This window comes from Schistocerca piceifrons, chromosome 3, assembly GCF_021461385.2.
Source record: "Schistocerca piceifrons isolate TAMUIC-IGC-003096 chromosome 3, iqSchPice1.1, whole genome shotgun sequence".
NCBI classification, from domain to species: domain Eukaryota; kingdom Metazoa; phylum Arthropoda; class Insecta; order Orthoptera; family Acrididae; genus Schistocerca; species Schistocerca piceifrons.
The window spans coordinates 740,386,447-740,405,475 of NC_060140.1; the positions used below are offsets into that span (position 1 = coordinate 740,386,447).

At 40.3% G+C, this 19,029-nt stretch overlaps 1 protein-coding gene across 1 annotated transcript in view; it reads right to left on the minus strand.

The window, feature by feature from the left end:
- The window catches only part of LOC124788027 (uridine diphosphate glucose pyrophosphatase NUDT14-like), an 81,419-nt gene that overhangs the window by 12,513 nt on the left and 49,877 nt on the right, over window positions 1-19,029 (minus strand). The window contains exons 4-5 of the mRNA XM_047255087.1: window positions 4,639-4,846; window positions 620-696 (exon numbers count right to left, since the gene is read on the minus strand). Coding sequence (XP_047111043.1) covers window positions 620-696; window positions 4,639-4,846 — 285 coding nt within the window. The remainder of the gene's footprint in view (window positions 1-619; window positions 697-4,638; window positions 4,847-19,029) is intronic.

Here is a 19,029-nt window from a genome sequence, read left to right on the forward strand (position 1 = left end):
AGACCCATGAAATAAAGGAGACTGAGTTTCCCACTCACCAACTCAAACCACACTGACAAGACGCTCAATATATGGGAATCAAAATTTATAATAAATTATAAAAAAATATGATAAATCAAAAGGGAACAAGCAGATGAAGTTAACAGCACTGAAGAGAAAGCTACATCTGACATTGATACTAGCAGTTCATACAAATCTCATTTTAGTGTTCTATTATTATTTATTACTGTAAATATTATTGTAACTATAATGTAAATTTCTGACATGTAACTAAACAGATTGCAAATGTATACCATGAAATGAATAAACCACAATTCATAATTGCTTTGAAACTGGATGAAAAATAAACTTTCTTGGTTTATTCAGAAATGTTTATCAAACACATTTACTTTGATATCTCTCACAAGTGTGTATCTGTGTAATTCACATGTTCCAAATATAAAATTAAAAAAAAAAAAATCTTTTTAGATTTAAGAAGCTCACAGGAAACACAGTGCAGATAAGTGATGAACAAAGACGATGTACTTATTTCTAAGATGAAAAATGCATTACAATACACTGAAGACTGTTGAAAAGTTTATAACAAGACAATGAAGCATTTCATAATTTAAAATCTCACCTGGGCCTTTCCGCATGTCATCAGTAACCTCAGCATAGAAAAGTGTTTGTCTGTCTCCAGTAACACCTATCCCAGATCTATAATATAAACAAAATATGCATTAATGTGAGCAGTTAAGAATTGTAAAAAAATAAAATGTGCACATCTTCCCCCCCCCCCCCCCCCCCCCTCCCTCACACACACAGAAGTTTAAAGCTTGTAAGAAAATGGAGACTTGCACTTAAATATCTAAAAATTAATCTTAATCATTATTTGTATATGTACGTCACCTGACAATCTGGAATGTGTCATGAATATTATACTTCAAAGGGAAACTGTATTATTTCTAGAGACTGTCTTTGATTATTTGGTGCTGAATAATAATAATAATAATTGCTATTAGAAAATTAGTTTGTGTTGGGGCACAAATATTAATTTTGTTGCTGAATCACAAAATACATCTGATGTAAGTAACCACATCTTAACTACACTACTGACTGTTCAAAATATTTGAATGAGTTGCCATAAAATCAAGGGATTTTTTTAAAGCTGAAGCTGCCTTATTCCCACAACTTCAACAATCCAGAAATTAGCAACATGTGTCAAAGATCCTCATAATTTAAATGTGTTAAAATACATGTTGAGGCAAGAATCTTGGATTGAGGTGTTCAATGATGATATATGTAAACAAAAATATTTGATGACAATGTCAGTCATTATTTTGATTTTACCAGTCCCCTCAAAAGACTGCAAATTGAAAGCATAAGAAGAACAATTCATAAAGAATGGATTACAAAGGGGATAATCATCTCCCATGCAATGAAAAGAAAATTATACGCAGAAAGCAAAGAAAAAAATCATTCCAATTTTAATATGTACTGTATTTTAAAACTTACAAAAAGATCTTTAGTCAAGTCATAAGCAAGGCAAAGAAAAATCCAAATTAGCAAGTACGTGAAAGAGAGAGAGAGAGAGAGAGAGAGAGAGAGAGAGAGAGAGAGAGAGAGATACTCTAGCACCATAAATAATGCAATATGGATTGTCAATGGTACCTTTGGAACAAAAATGTTTGAAGCAAAGGAGATAGTGACACTTTTAATTTATGTTTTCAAACATTGAAGTTAAGCTCTCATCTCAAATCACTTAACCATCACTCTCTATTCCCATTGAGCTTACAAGTTGAAACATATCACTTTTCCTAACACTAGTGACAGCAAAAGGTGTACTGTGAATAATCAGAGAAAATAAGAACTCGTCTTCATCTAGGCTTGATGCTATGTCTGATGTAGCATTTTAAAAAAAGCCTCCTTGTGATGTAATTAACAGTTCACTAATCACAGGATGTTTCCCAGTCATATTCAAAACTGCAAAAGTAATTCCACTGTATAAAAAAGGAGAAACAAATGATTCCAACAATAATATACAAGCTCTGCTCGTCTTGACAAGTCAAAGATACTGGGAAAGGTGGTGTACAACCATGTAACAGTGTTCCATGATACTAATATCCTGCTCACACAACATCAGTTTGGGTTTTGCAGAAACAAGTCCATCAACAAAGTGCTTTTTTTCATTTACAGATCACTTCTTTAGTGCTTTTAATAATAAACATCATATTTTTGATCTGATCATTGCTCAGACTAAGGCCTTGAATAAGTCAGTGACTCATTGCTGCTACAAAAAATGGATTCATTTGGTATTAGAGATACTTGCAATCAGTGGTTTCAGTTTAATTTCACAAACAGAAGACGGTTGGTTGAAAATTCTAGTACAGTAGCTACTAAAGTTCTGTCTGATGAAACTGTGGTGAGGTATGGTATCCCTCATGGCTGCTCTGTTCTATGGGGCCTCCTTTTTATTTATCAGTGATCTTCCTCTGAAACTGCCTGAAGCCTTACCTGGGGGGGGGCCTCGTTTCCTCATTTTCATTTATCAATGATCTACCTCTGAATATGACTGAAGCCTTACCTATACTGTCTGCAGATAATACAAACCTCTTTTTAAAATCCGTCATTTCAAATATGGAAAGATGAATTAACTGACTCCATAAAGAAACAAATTTCCTGGTTTACAATAACAGACTATTATTAAATAAAAGCAAAACTACTTATATGCTACTCAGTGGCTCCAAAAATCACCCTTCCTGTATGGATCCCATACTAGTAAATGATGAAACAACAGAAGAAGGCAAGGAAATAAAATATCTTGGTGTATGGACAGCCAATAACTTATAATGGAAGGTTGAGCAGTCGGTGCTATGCTTTTTGAATCCATCACGACATTAAAGACAGTTTATTTTGCAATAGTACATTCAAGTATTTCTTGTGGCATTCCATTAAAATGCACATTGTGTGGTAACTGGTAAAATGTTCAGCCTAGTCAACATTATTTAGATGCTTGTGAAATAATACAGGAAATGTGAAACTGGGTCAACAGTCTTCTCATTAAAGACTGCTATGGTATTTTGTCTGATAGTTTCAGCCAAGGTCCAAGAAATCAGTGTTCTTCTAACATGTCTTCCACAGGTAATCAGGACAAGGATGCTCATACAATAGTTAATAGGGTGGACCTATATATGTGGGTATGGTGTATTTTTAATAAAAATAGCGACTTGTAAGTAGCCATAAAAAGTTCCAGTTTTGACCCTGCTAAAAACTTGCATAATACCAACTTTTAATTCATTTTCTTGAAAGAAAAACACCTGACTGTACTATATTTTTTCCTTTCCCAAAGAGCCAGATTTGGGGCACAGGCCCTCCTTGTCCCCCCAGGTATGGCTTTATCAGGGATAAGGAACCATTTAGGTGAAACCTGAAAGTTTACAGTAAAGTCTGTGGTGCAAGCCCCTGACCAGATGATTGGCGTGACTGCACGCAGAGTGAATCCTTTCTTCACTATGACAGTAGGAAGGAGAAGGTAGCAGGCCCATTGCCCTAGCACTCTTTTACTCCCGAGAAAGATTCTCTATGCTCATTTGACAGCAGGCCGAGTGCCTGTGGAAATGTTCTGGAGGGAACGGAACGAGAAAAAATCCCCACCCCTATCAAGGATTGGACACGGGTCCTCAAAGGCCGGAGTTGAGTGCTCGACCCGCTAGAATACAATATCCGCAGCTTTCACCTATGGAGAGTGAAGGAACTGTATGTTATTGTGTAGTGAACAGGTATTTTGAACTGTTATGGTCATTTAATAAATAATGCATGGGTTGTCATCAGTGATGACTGTATGACACAACAGAAGAAAATTTATGTAACTTGCAGTAATGCTATTTAAAGAGGAAGGAACTGTTTTGTTTCATGTGTACCATTCAAATCAAGTTCGCACAGTTACTGTCATTATCAAGTCTTGTGTACGAAGAGAACAAGATGATATGCAAAAAGCTGATACAAAGCTATAACTCTTTGAGTAAAATATGGAGTTAGGGAGTGAGTTAGCTATTTATGTGCTATGGATCATAATTGTGACTTCTCACTATGATGTGAAATGACTTCATTTTACAATTAGAGTACACTTTCTCAGTGGAAAATATGGCAACATGCTGACTGGTTACACAACTTATTAAGATTTTTTCTTTTTTTGTGTGCTTACATTGATTTATACTTGCTATGTTCAAACCCTCTCTTAAACACACACACACTACTACTACTACTACTACTACTACACACACACACGCACACACACACACACACACACACACACACACACACACACACACACACACACACATTCAGAAATGTGTCTTCCATGTCTACACAGACACTGGAACTTAGTCCTTGAGAAACAGGTAGTTTATATTGAACTACTGTCATGAGGTACTATGAAATAAATATGGAAGCAAGAATAAAATGAAAAAAATGAGAAAATAATGTATGTATTATTAATTAAATGAACTTAGTATTTAACAAATGTGATGAGCCTGATTTAGAATGGTAAAAGTAATGCTATGAGTAAATCAGATCTTGGGTAACATAAGCAGTAAAATATCAGAACCTTGAGGATGAATGAAAATATCTGAAGTGACTATATGTTATTGTCTTGCATACCTGTGAGTACTGATCTTGTGCAGAACTGAAAGTGGTACTTCATAGCCACATTCCTCTAGTAATTCATCTTTTGCAATCTCTTCAAGGCTTTTTTGCTTGTCCACAATGCCAGCACAGAGTTCAATTGTAAAGCCCTTTTCTACAGGATACTTATCGGTATCAACTGGGCTGTTTACATCAGAATCCGCAATATCATCAAAGTAAACAGCTAAAAACAGTTCACTAAGTTATCATGATATATAAACAAATAAATAAGCATACAACATATCTAACTCGCACACAATTTTTTGTACATCCAGTCATAGATAAGAGAATTTAGGGATGTGGAATGAGTTAGTTTATACATTAACTAGAGGAATTCTTTCTAGATTAATATATTAGCAGAACAACAGCTAATTTGTACATGTGTACAATACAGCGATGTGTATTGAATTCTTGCAGAAACTGCCACAGAAGTTGTGCTGATTGAAATCCATCAATGTTTGCTAGGGGTGTATGGAGATGATACAACAGACATTGAGCAATGTGAGGTGATGGATACAGCATTTTCAAGGTGGTGAGAAGGGTGTACGACAAGCCACGGTCTGGTAGGCCCTGCACAACTGTCTTCCCTTGCAATGAAGAACTTCTTGATCAACTCATCCATCCATGCTGATTGGCAGATAACAACGAGAGAATCGTGTGCAAAGCTGAATATCAGCTGGAATGCCTTGGAAACAGTATTGGAACATCTTGGTTATCGCAAAGTCTGTGTGAGATGGGTGCCATAGATGCTCACAGAACAAAAACCTCATCAAATGGAAATTTGTCGGGACCTGCTGGACCAATATGAAGCTGAAGGTGACAATTTTCTGAATAGCATTGTCCCCGCATATGAGACATGGTGTCACCACTACGAGCTGGAGACCAAAAGACTGTCCATGGAATGGCGACATGTGAACTCTCAGTCAAAGAAGAAATTCAAGACAGTGTGCACAGTCTTCTGGGATAGCCATGGTGTGGTTCTTTTGGATGTCCTGGAGAAACTGTCAATTCATCACACTACAAGACAACACTGGCTAAGCTGAAAGACCGAAATTCCAGGGTACGGCCAGAAAAAAAGACCAAATTTCACCTGTAACATGATAACACCAGGCCCCACACAAGTTTTGTGATCACACAACTCACTGCAAAATTCGGCTGGACTGCCTTACAACATCCACCGTACAGTCGCAATTTAGCACCTCCAGACCTCTGAAAGATGGACTATGTGGTGAATATTTTCAAGAACTAGATGCTGTTGTAAAAGCTGTAAGGAAGTGGTTAGCCTCAGCTGGTTCTGATTTTTACAAGCGCAGCATGCAGGCTCTGATTCATCGTTGGCAAAAGTAATAAATAATGATGGTGACTAAGTGGAAAAATGACAGTCTGTAACTGAAATATTGCTCTGTTTAGCTGTGCTGTTGTGATTTGTGTATCTCCTGTAGTTTCCATGAATTAGAATAGGAAGTATTACCTTCGGAACAACTGTCATGTTATCAGAATACTATCAGCCTCTCCATACACTATAAAAGTTAAAACTTCTTTAATATCAACATCAGTGTTAACTGAAATTTACATCCCCTTGTTCAAATTTTCAAGTTTATTGAGAGACTTAAGATATCGCTATACTCATGCAAGAGGAATGCCTTTAATACTATAATGTTTTAGTTTGTCTAGTATGATTTTAAGGTATCCAGAGGTCATGGCAACATCACTGGAAATGCCAACAGGGTAATTTTTCTCGTTTAGTTCTTTTTTTTGATAGTCCCTTATGAAAGCCAAACTGAGCTGTTGTTAAATGGTTATTATCAGAAAAGTAATTCAGAAGCATGTTATGTATGACCTTCTCAAAAAATGATAAGGAGGTGGATGGGACTAGAATTAGAGGTGATTTGTTTCTCTTCAGTTTATAAATGAGTGATACTAGTGCATATTTCAGTCTTGCAGGAAATACAGTTTACTCATTGACTAATTATAAAGGTATTTATTTATTTATTATAAAGGTAACTCAAGAAGGCATTATCAAGTACACTCAAGATTTCAGTGCTTGGTTTGAAATTCCTTTGTAGTCATCATATAAGTTGCTGGTTTTCAGTGACATAAAGGGACATCTATTAATTACATGTGGGGTTGTTTTTCTATCTTCTCTGCCCCCCTTGGTGAGATGTAGTGGGGTTACCCCCCGCCCCACTACACATGAGGTTTACCCAATAGTCTTATCTATACTAACATATAAGGACAAGTTGTTGTTTAATGTTGTTACCAAAAATATCGAAAAGTTCTTGATTGAATTACTTCAGATTTTTACCCATTACTCTAATAAATGTTTGGGCAGACATAAGCTGCATATTTTCTAATATGTCTGGTATATAAATGTATACATAATATATAAAGGGGAAAGGTTTCGAGAAATTCTTAACCAATTTACTTCAAATTTTACACAATACTCTAATAAACTTTTGGACAGACATAGGTTGCATATTTTTTAAATATATATGGTGTGTAACGTTGCTAACAAAAATCTCGAAAAGTTCCTGACCTATTTTCTTCAGATTTTTACAAATTATTCTAGAAAATGTTTGGATGAACACAGACTACACATGTTTCAATATATTTTGTTTATAAATATCTATATGTACACTATATATAAAAACAAAGATGAGGTGACTTACCGAACGAAAGCGCTGGCAGGTCGATAGACACACAAACAAACACAAACATACACACAAAATTCAAGCTTTCGCAACAAACTGTTGCCTCATCAGGAAAGAGGGAAGGAGAGGGGAAGACGAAAGGAAGTGGGTTTTAAGGGAGAGGGTAAGGAGTCATTCCAATCCCGGGAGCGGAAAGACTTACCTTAGGGGGAAAAAAGGACAGGTATACACTCGCACACACGCACATATCCATCCACACATACAGACACAAGCAGACATATTTAAAGACAAAGAGTTTGGGCAGAGATGTCAGTCGAGGCAGAAGTGTAGAGGCAAAGAAGTTGTTGAAAGACAGGTGAGGTATGAGTGGCGGCAACTTGAAATTAGCGGAGACTGAGGCCTGGCGGATGACGAGAAGAGAGGATATACTGAAGGGCAAGTTCCCATCTCCGGAGTTCGGATTTGCCCTTCAGTATATCCTCTCTTCTCGTCATCCGCCAGGCCTCAATCTCCGCTAATTTCAAGTTGCCGCCACTCATACCTCACCTGTCTTTCAACAACTTCTTTGCCTCTACACTTCTGCCTCGACTGACATCTCTGCCCAAACTCTTTGTCTTTAAATATGTCTGCTTGTGTCTGTATGTGTGGATGGATATGTGCGTGTGTGCGAGTGTATACCTGTCCTTTTTCCCCCCTAAGGTAAGTCTTTCCGCTCCCGGGATTGGAATGACTCCTTACCCTCTCCCTTAAAACCCACTTCCTTTCGTCTTCCCCTCTCCTTCCCTCTTTCCTGATGAGGCAACAGTTTGTTGCGAAAGCTTGAATTTTGTGTGTATGTTTGTGTTTGTTTGTGTGTCTATCGACCTGCCAGCGCTTTCGTTCGGTAAGTCACCTCATCTTTGTTTTTATATATAATTTTTCCCACGTGGAATGTTTCCATCTATATGTACACTAATATATAAAGAAAAGTAGTTGTTTAACTTTGTTACAAAAAACCTTGAAAAGTTTTTGACCAATTTACTACAAATTTTTACACAATCCTATAATAAACATTTGGACAGATGGATATTTGTTTAAATATATATGGTATACAAACACTTCTAAATTAAGACAAATTGCAGTTTAATGCTTTTACCAAAAATCTCAAATAATTCTTGACAGATTTACTTAACATTTTTACACGATATTTTAACAAATGTTCAGACCAACTACATATACTTTTAATGAGAGAAGAAGAGAGAGAGAGAGAGAGAGAGAGAGAGAGAGAGAGAGAGATAGAGAGAGAGAGAGAGAGAGAATCATGCTGGAAAATGGATCTAATGTCCTGATCTTGTTGTATGGCTGCTTGTGCTGGCTGGTGGTGTAGCTGATGAATGCTGGTGCTGGTGCAAGTGTTGCAGTAGATGGGTGCCATGGTACAACAGTAGGTTCTCCTTGAAATACATATACAGGCTTCACTTGGTCCAACAAAATGGTACAGGGCTTGTTGTCAACAAGGACACTGATGGTTCTTTTGCCTCTGTTGATTACGCCGTGAAGGCCTGAGTACCGATGTGTCATTGCTGGTTTCACTCCATCTGCCCATAGCATGACATATGTGCATGATTGCAACTCATGGTGCACATAGGTGGATGAACTGCCATAGCTTGATGCTTGATGAGGTCAGATTTGAACGATTCATTCCCTGAGGCAAAAAACAAAATCTGCATGGTTGATATCATCTATGTGGACTGCCTGTGAATCAATACATTCATCCAGTAGTCACAGTGTTTCTCCATAAACCAGTTCAGCTAACAAAGAGTCCTGGTCCAATTAATACATGCTTCGCAGACCAAGCAACACCAATGGTACTGCTATTGTCCAGTTTGAATTATGACACACAAGCATGGCCATTAGAGAACAGTGCCAACATTCTACCTTCTAAATACTGACCAGGTGATAATTTGCTTATGGTGTATAGTACCACAGAATTTGTTAAGCTGTGCAAGTCTGTGGTCCATCATAATGTGCAGAGAGCGGCAGAAACATGCTATCCAAGTGGATACGAAGGCAGAAGCTAAAATCTCTGCTGAAATGTTACCAACCAGCACTGCTTCTGGCCATCTGGTGAAGCGATTGTTAACCATCAATATGTAGCATTGGCCATTGAAGGGAGGCAAATGGCCTGCTATATCAATCTGGATGTGAGCACTCATGTCCAGAAAGCCACCTATAGGTGTATACATGTGGTGGTGAGCTTTGCTGCATTGACACCTGACGCACATTTGTGCCCATTCCTGGCAGTCTTTATGGATGCCCGCCCACAGAAAATAGCTGGAGACTAGGCGAGTTGTTGGCTGGGCTCCAGGGTCTACATCTACATCTACATTTATACTCCGCAAGCCACCCAACGGTGTGTGGTGGAGGGCACTTTTGTGTGCCACTGTCATTACCTCCCTTTCCTGTTCCAATCGCGTATGGTTTGCGGGAAGAATGACTGTCTGAAAGCCTCCGTGCGCGCTCTAATCTCTCTAATTTTACATTCGTGATCTCCTCGGGAGGTATAAGTAGGGGGAAGCAATATATTCGATACCTCATCCAGAAACGCACCCTCTCAAAACCTGGCGAGCAAGCTACACCGCGATGCAGAGCGCTTCTCTTGCAGAGTCTGCCCTTGAGTTCGTTAAACATCTCCATAACGCTATCTCGGTTACCAAATAACACTGTCACGAAATGCGCCGCTCTTCTTTGGATCTTCTCTATCTCCTCCGTCAACCCGATCTGGTACGGATCCCACACTGATGAGCAATACTCAAGTATAGGTCGAACGAGTGTTTCGTAAGCCACCTCCTTTGTTGATGGACTACATTTTCTAAGGACTCTCCCAATGAATCTCAACCTGGTACCCGCCTTACCAACAATTAATTTTATATGATCATTCCACTTCAAATCGTTCTGCACGCATACTCCCAGATATTTTACAGAAGTAACTGCTACCAATGTTTGTTCTGCTATAATATAATCATACAATACAGGATCCTTCTTTCTATGTATTCGCAATACATTACATTTGTCTATGTTAAGGGTCAGTTGTCACTCCCTGCACCAAGTGCCTATCCGCTGCAGATCTTCCTGCATTTCGCTACAATTTTCTAATGCTGCAACTTCTCTGTATACTACAGCATCATCCGCGAAAAGCCGCATGGAAGTCCTGACACTATCTACTAGGTCATTTATATATATTGTGAAAAGCAATGGTCTCATAACACTCCCCTGTGGCACGCCAGAGATTACTTTAACGTCTGTAAACGTCTCTCCATTGATAACAACATGCTGTGTTGTGCTTGCTAAAAACTCTTTAATCCAGCCACACAGCTGGTCTGATATTCCGTAGGCTCTTACTTTGTTTATCAGGCGACAGTGCGGAACTGTATCGAATGCCTTCCGGAAGTCAAGAAAAATAGCATCTACCTGGGAGCCTGTATCTAATATTTTCTGGGTCTCATGAACAAATAAAGTGAGTTGGGTCTCACACGATCGCTGTTTCCGGAATCCATGTTGATTCCTACATAGCAGATTCTGGGTTTCCAGAAATGACATGATACGCGAGCAAAAAACATGTTCTAAAATTCTACAAGAGATCGACGTAAGAGATATAGGTCTATAGTTTTGCGCATCTGCTCGACGACCCTTCTTGAAGACTGGGACTATCTGTGCTCTTTTCCAATCATTTGGAACCCTCCGTTCCTCTAGAGACTTGCGGTACATGGCTGTTAGAAGGAGGGCAAGTTCTTTCGCGTACTCTGTGTAGAATCGAATTGGTATCCCGTCAGGTCCAGTGGACTTTCCTCTATTGAGTGATTCCAGTTGCTTTTCTATTCCTTGGACACTTATTTCGATGTCAGCCATTTTTTCGTTTGTGCGAGGATTTAGAGAAGGAACTGCAGTGCGGTCTTCCTCTGTGAAACAGCTTTGGAAAAAGGTGTTTAGTATTTCAGCTTTACGCGTGTCATCCTCTGTTTCAATGCCATCATCATCCCGTAGTGTCTGGATATGCTGTTTCGAGCCACTTACTGATTTAACGTAAGACCAGAACTTCCTAGGATTTTCTGTCAAGTCGGTACATAGAATTTCACTTTCGAATTCAATGAACGCTTCACGCATAGCCCTCCTTACGCTAACTTTGACATCGTTTAGCGTCTGTTTGTCTGAGAGGTTTTGGCTGCGTTTAAACTTTGAGTGGAGCTCTCTTTGCTTTCGCAGTAGTTTCCTAACTTTGTTGTTGTACCACGGTGGGTTTTTCCTGTCCCTCACAGTTTTACTCGGCACGTACCTGTCTAAAACGCATTTTACGATTGCCTTGAACTTTTTCCATAAACACTCAACATTGTCAGTGTCGGAACAGAAATTTTTGTTTTGATCTGTTAGGTAGTCTGAAATCTGCCTTCTATTACTCTTGCTAAACAGATAAACCTTCCTCCCTTTTTTTATATTCCTACTAACTTCCATATTCAGGGATGCTGCAACGGCATTATGATCACTGATTCCCTGTTCTGTGCATACAGAGTCGAAAAGTTCGGGTCTGTTTGTTATCAGTAGGTCCAAGATGTTATCTCCACGAGTCGGTTCTCTGTTTAATTGCTCGAGGTAATTTTCGGATAGTGCACTCAGTACAATGTCACTCGATGCTCTGTCCCTACCACCCGTCCTAAACATCTGAGTGTCCCAGTCTATATCTGGTAAATTGAAATCTCCACATAAGACTATAACATGCTGAGAAAATTTATGTGAAATGTATTCCAAATTTTCTTTTAGTTGTTCTGCCACTAATGCTGCTGAGTCGGAAGGTCGGTAAAAGGAGCCAATTATTAACCTAGCTCGGTTGTTGAGTGTAACCTCCACCCATAATAATTCACAGGAACTATCCACTTCTATTTCACTACAGGATAAACTACTACTAACAGCGACGAACACTCCACCACCGGTTGCATGCAGTCCATCCTTTCTAAACACCGTCTGTACCTTTGTAAAAATTTCGGCAGAATTTATCTCTGGCTTCAACCAGCTTTCTGTACCTATAACGATTTCGGCTTCGGTGCTTTCTATCAGCGCTTGAAGTTCCGGTACTTTACCAACGCAGCTTCGACAGTTTACAATTACAATACCGATTGCTGCTTGGTCCCCGCATGTCCTGACTTTGCCCTGCACCCGTTGAGGCTGTTGCCCTTTCTGTACTTGCCCAAGGCCATCTAACCTAAAAAACCGCCCAGCCCACGCCACACAGCCCCTGCTACCCGTGTAGCCGCTTGTTGCGTGCAGTGGACTCCTGACCTATCCAGCGGAACCCGAAACCCCACCACCCTATGGCGCAAGTCGAGGAATCTGCAGCCCACACGGTCGCAGAACCATCTCAGCCTCTGATTCAGACCCTCCACTCGGCTCTGTACCAAAGGTCCGCAGTCAGTCCTGTCGACGATGCTGCAGATGGTGAGCTCTGCTTTCATCCCGCTAGCGAGACTGGCAGTCTTCACCAAATCAGATAGCCGCTGGAAGCCAGAGAGGATTTCCTCGGATCCATAGCGACACACATCATTGGTGCCGACATGAGCGACCACCTGCAGATGGGTGCACCCTGTACCCTTCATGGCATCCGGAAGGACCCTTTCCACATTTGGAATGACTCCCCCTGGTATGCACACGGAGTGCACATTGGTTTTCTTCCCCTCTCTTGCTGCCATATCCCTAAGGGGCCCCATTACGTGCCTGATGTTGGAGCTCCCAACTACCACGGGCACGGATTTGTGAGCGGTCTTCAAAATAAGTAAGGTAGAAAAGGATACAGTTTATCACACGACACGTCACAATATCAGCTCCAGGAACTGTAACTAAGTGGAGGTCTAATGATAAAGATGAATCCTTGAGCAGACTGTGTAGTTCTTGGTCAGTCAGTTGTGCTTCTGCAAGTTGACTGAAGTCAATCAACTGTGACTGTGAGGTGCTGTTACCATAGGAAAAGTAGTCAGTTACAATGTTTTTGACCCCAGAAATGTGCCTCACATATGTGCAGAACTGTGTTACAGTAGAGCAGCTGATTGTGCTGTTGATGTGAACAACTGATGTTCTTTTGATGAAAGGCGTACGTCAGTAGCTTGTGGTCAGTATAAATGGTGAACACACTGGCTTCATGTTGAGGTCTGAAGTATTTAGTGGCCTCAGAGATTGCTAGAAGCTCTCCACCTTTGGCACTCCCTTTTTGTTGTAACAGTGGCCGTTTATGTGAGAAGAAAAAGCTAGCAGCTGCTATGTATTATCACAATGTTGTTATAGTGTAACACCAATTTCCGCCTGGCTTGCATTGACCACTAACGCCAAGGGAAGATTTGGGCAGGTAATGCAGCATCTGTTATGCTCTGTTGGCCACCTCAGAAGTGGAGATCATACTATCTGAGCACGAGACAGTTGAATTGCCCATACTCTTTGGGCCAGTGAGTGCAGCCATTAATAGTTCTTGCAATTTGGGACATGTGGCAGATGTCGGCAGTAAAAATTAAGAACACTGAGGAACAGATGCAATTCTTTAAAAGTGCTTGGTCATGGGAGTTGTGAGACAGCAGGTAATGGTACTGAACCTGACAACGAGATTTTATGGCCCAGTAAGTTGATCTCTGTCTGACAAAAAATGCACATAGTGGTGTTCACGACTACCCTTTACGGCTGTAACTGTTGAAACATCTCTGTCAGATGCTGCTGATGCTGTTCTGGCAAGGCTGAGAAAATAAGAATTTCGGCCAGGTATGAAAAACAATATGAGGCTCTTTGTAACACAGAGGCTATAAACCTTTGCCATGGTTTGTGCTGCATTAAGAAGGCCACATGTTATGGAATGACTCTCAAATAGGCCAAATGGAGTGATTATATGGCCGTCTTTGGTATGTCATGTAACAGCTTGTTGTCACCAGTGGTTTCACATATTGATTACTATGTTCTGGCTGCCAAGTTCAATTTGTTGATGAAGCAGATTGGTGAATTGTTGACCCATCATGGTGATAGCAAGGATAGAAACTCCTCCGGAGGTGCTCGAGAAACCACTCTTCTACTTCTTCTTCAACCTCTGGGACTGGCCAACATACCGTCTGTTGGTATCACAGAATGTTTAGAAAGTAGGCACATAAATGTAAAATACTGTGTGCTCGTCCAAATGCCAAGGGATATCGACCAATTGCCAGATTACATTGCAGAATAAAAATACGTAGTGGACACTGGATCAGACCTATGTGTTCTTCCATGCACAAACCTACACAGCAAGCATCCACCAGCCACTTCCTGCCTTATTGCAGATAATAATTCAACAATAACGATGTAGGGCATGCTGCATATCGTGCTTCACCTCAGACTGCCATGTGACCTGGGATGGGATTTTATACTCACTGATGTATCGGAATCCATAATAGGGGCAGATTTCCTGTTATGATCTGAATTTGGCAGAGAAGCTAAAACAGTTTTGATCTAACCAAGTTTTTGTGTGGTATCACTCCCTGTATATCTAGTAAAGCCAATCAATGTCCTTAAATAGTTCACGGAGTCCCTTTACCAGTTTTTTGTTAGACACAATTTCTTCACATTTGCTGTCTCGAAAATTCTCTCTCTTGCTCTCCAACGCTGTGCATTGGAAAATTAGGTGTGATGCAGTTTCTTCACTGTTTCACAGATCCTACATTTAGGGTCTTCTTCCATTATACCCATTGTATGTAGGTGTTTTTTGAAATTCCCATGGCCGGTCATCAGTCCAACCATGAGTTTAATCTCTTTGCTGTTCAAGCCCAGGATTAGATAGTTTCTTTTAAAACATGGCTTTGGCATCATTACCTCTCCATGTTTTTGTTTATAGACCTTGGTCCAGTATTCTGCACTCTGTCTTCTGAGTCACTATCATAATTCTAATTTGATCACAGCCTTGGTGATTGTCAGGGCAGGTTCCGGTCTAATGAATGGAGTCTTTGCCCCGATCTGTCTGCTTGTTCATTGCCACCGATCCCTGAATGGCCAGGGACCCACACTAGGTTTACCCTATTGCTTTTTCCTAGCTCCACCAGAGCCCTGTGACATTCCGCAAAAATTGTAGATCTTGTTGCAGGAGCTGCAAATGATTTCAGGGCTGCCTGGCTGTCTGAATAGATGAAGATGCTACCATCTTTGTAGCGCCTAGGCATATTGTCCTCCACACACACCCTGATTGCAGTAATTTCAGCTTGGAATACCGAGGCCAGTTTTCCTAGGGAGATAATGCCCTCCAGTCTTGGCTGAACCCCGTACACTGCCACTAACCGCAGCTCGTGGTCTTGCGGTAGCGTTCTCGCTTCCCGAGCACGGGGTCCCGGGTTCGATTCCCGACAGGGCCAGGGATTTTCTCTGCCTCGTGATGACTGGGTGTTGTGTGTCTTTCATCATCATTTCATCCCAATCGACACGAAAGTCGCCGAAGTGGCGTCAACTCGAAAGACTTGCATCAGGCGAACGGTCTACCCGATGGGAGGCCCTAGCCACACGGCATTTCCATTTCCACTGCCACTGCTCTTATTGGTGCAGACATTATTACGTCACATATCTTGTCTGCTAATTCAGCCACTGCACCCAAGACCATTTCAATTTGTGATGCAAAAATGACTTTCACTTGAGGTTGTAGACAGCTGCTCCACAAGGTACATAGTGGGCTATCAGGCAGTGTAGCAGTATGAACTTTACTCTGTAAGTGCCTCAAGTACTGTGACAGCCTCCTTTCGCCAATATCCTGTTACATCAAAACTTGCTGAACTCATTCCTCTTGTGAGGATCAGTTCTGTCTTCAATTTTTCATAAGCATCAGTCGCAAATGAGGCTGTGATTACATCCTCAGTTCTTGCAGCAAATTTATGTTCTAGCTGGATTGCTATGATTGCAGATTTAACAGAGTCCACCATAATTTCTGCATAGAGACAGCTGCCCTTAACTTGCATGAACCACAGTATTGGATTGTGCAGCCAGAAGGGCGGTAAATGCACGGCGAGCCAGGAGAGTGAAGGTACAGTTTCCTTTGGTGGTTCAGTCATGCTAAATCTTTTCTTCCAATGTACAATGCAGCTGAAATACTTAGAGATCACAAGTTTCAAAACTTCTAGAACATTAGCTTTTCGACAAACACTTGTGCACGTTCTTGAAATTTAGCCGTAATACAAAACATACATTCCAACATCACAGGAAAGGAAGAACTTTATTTACCACACAAAGAAGAACACAATCCCATATGGAAATCAGGGGTTGGTTGATTTGGGGGAAGGGACCAAACAGCTTGGTCAATGGTCCTATCGGAATAGGGAAGGATCTGGAAGAAAGTTGGCTGTGCCCTTTCAAAGGAACCATTCCGGCATTTGCCTGAGGCGATTCAGGGAAATCACAGAAAACCTGAATCAGGATGGTCTCCCAAATGTGAATCCTGTGTGCTCACCATTGTGCCACCTCGCTCGGTTATGTGCACAGTGCTCTGACTCCAGTGTGAAGTTGTCGCCTAGCTGTACACTCCCCCCTCTATCATGCCACACTGTATGAAGAAACTGCCATTGCATCACATTTCAATGGCAATGCAATCACACAAGGAACACTGAATGTTTTGAATGTAGTTTGGTTTCATATTTAATAACAACATAGATCACAAACAAAAAGAAATTCAGTATTATTTAACACTTCTGTGACCACGCCCAAACATAGCTCGGGCCACAATGATGTGTTCAAAATACTGCACCTGAGTATAACCTAGAATGCCATTTTCTTGATGTGCGAGCCACCTATTGCTTAAAAACTGAACACTTTTGTATGAAAACAATGTACAGACTCCTTGCTACCTCTCTCTTGATAGATGCTACCTTCTGTGGTCAATTTCTACATCTACATCTACATGATTATGCTGCTATTCACAATAAAATGCCTGGCAGAGGGTTCAATGAACCACCTTCAAGCTGTCTCTCTACCGTTCCACTCTTGAACAGTGTGCGGGAAAAATGAGCACTTAAATTTTTCTGTGCGAGCCCTGATTTCTCTTATCTTATTGTGATGATCATTTCTCCCTATGTAGGTGGGTGCCAACAGAATGTTTTCACAATAAGAGGAGAAAATTGGTGATTGAACTTTCATGAGAAGATCCCGTCGCAATGAAAAACACCTTTGTTTTGATGATAGCCACTCCAATTCACGTATCATGTCTGTGGCACTATGTCCCCTACTTCATGATAATACAAAGCGAGCTGCCCTTCTTTGTACTTTTTTGATGTCATCCGTCAGTCCCATCTGATGCTGATCCCACACTGCACAGCAATACTCCAGAATAGGGTGAACAAGTGTGGTGTAAGCAGCCTCTTTAGTAGACCTGCTGCATCTTCTAACTGTTCTGCCAATGAATCGCAATCTTTGGTTGGCTCTACCCACAACATTATCTACGTGATTGTTCCAATTTAGGGTATTTGTAATTTAAATCCCTAAGTATTTAGTTGAATTTACAGCCTTCAGGTTTGTGTGACTTATCGCGTAATCGAAATTTAGCGGATTTCTTTTAGTACTCATGTAAATAACTTCACACTTTTCTTTATTCAGGATCAATTGCCACTTTTTGCACAATACAGATATCTTATCTAAATCATTTTGAAATTCGTTTTGGTTATCTGATGACTTTACAAGACAGTAAATGACAGTGCCATCTGCAAACAATCTAAGACAGCTACTGAGATTGTCTCCTATGTTGTTAATATAGATCAGGAACAAGAGAGGGCCTATAACACTTCCTTGGGGAATGCTGGATATTATTTCTGTTTTACTCGCTGCCTTTCTGTTTATTACTATGAACTGTGACCTTTCTGACAAGAAATCACGAATCCAGTCGCACAACTGAGGCGATATTCCATAGGCACGCAGTTTGGTTAGAAGACACTTGTGGGGAACGGTGTCGAAAGCCTTCTGGAAATACAAAAATATGGAATCAATTTGACATTCCCTGTCGATAGTGCTCATTACTTCATGAGCATAAAGGGCTAGTTGTGTTTCGCAAGAATGATATTTTCTGAATCCGTACCGACTATGTGTCAATAAATTGTTTTCCTCAAGGAACTTCATAAAGTTCAAATACAGCATATGTTCCAAAACCCTACCGCAAATTGATGTTAGTGATATGAGTCTGTAATTCAACTGATTATTCCTACTTCCCTTTTTGGGTATTGGTGTGACTTGAGCGATTTTCCAGTCTTTAGGTACGCATATTTCTGTGAGCGAGCAGTAGTATATATTTGCTAAATATGGAGCTATTGTATCAGCATACTCTGAGAGGAAACTGATTGGTATACAATCTGGACCAGAAGCCTTGTTTTTATTAGTTTCTAGAATTATTTAGTATGAAACAGTGGTAAATGTAACAGCTGCTGTTGCTACTGGCTGACCATTGAGACATGTGACTGCATTGTTAGATTTGTGCATTAGGTCTCACGGTTTGCAGTCATACATGTATGTCTCATTTGATGAGTGAGCAAGAAATTTTGGAAACTCAGGAAGGAGAATTCAATATTCTGGATCAGAAGCACAAATATTTGAGTGGAAACAGAATGAAGAAGATCAATATTCTGATAAACTGCAGTCTATTATAATTTTTTGTCACTAATATTATTGTTCATATACTGCTGATGTAATTACAATTTAGTTCTGTTTTATTTGTCTTAATCTT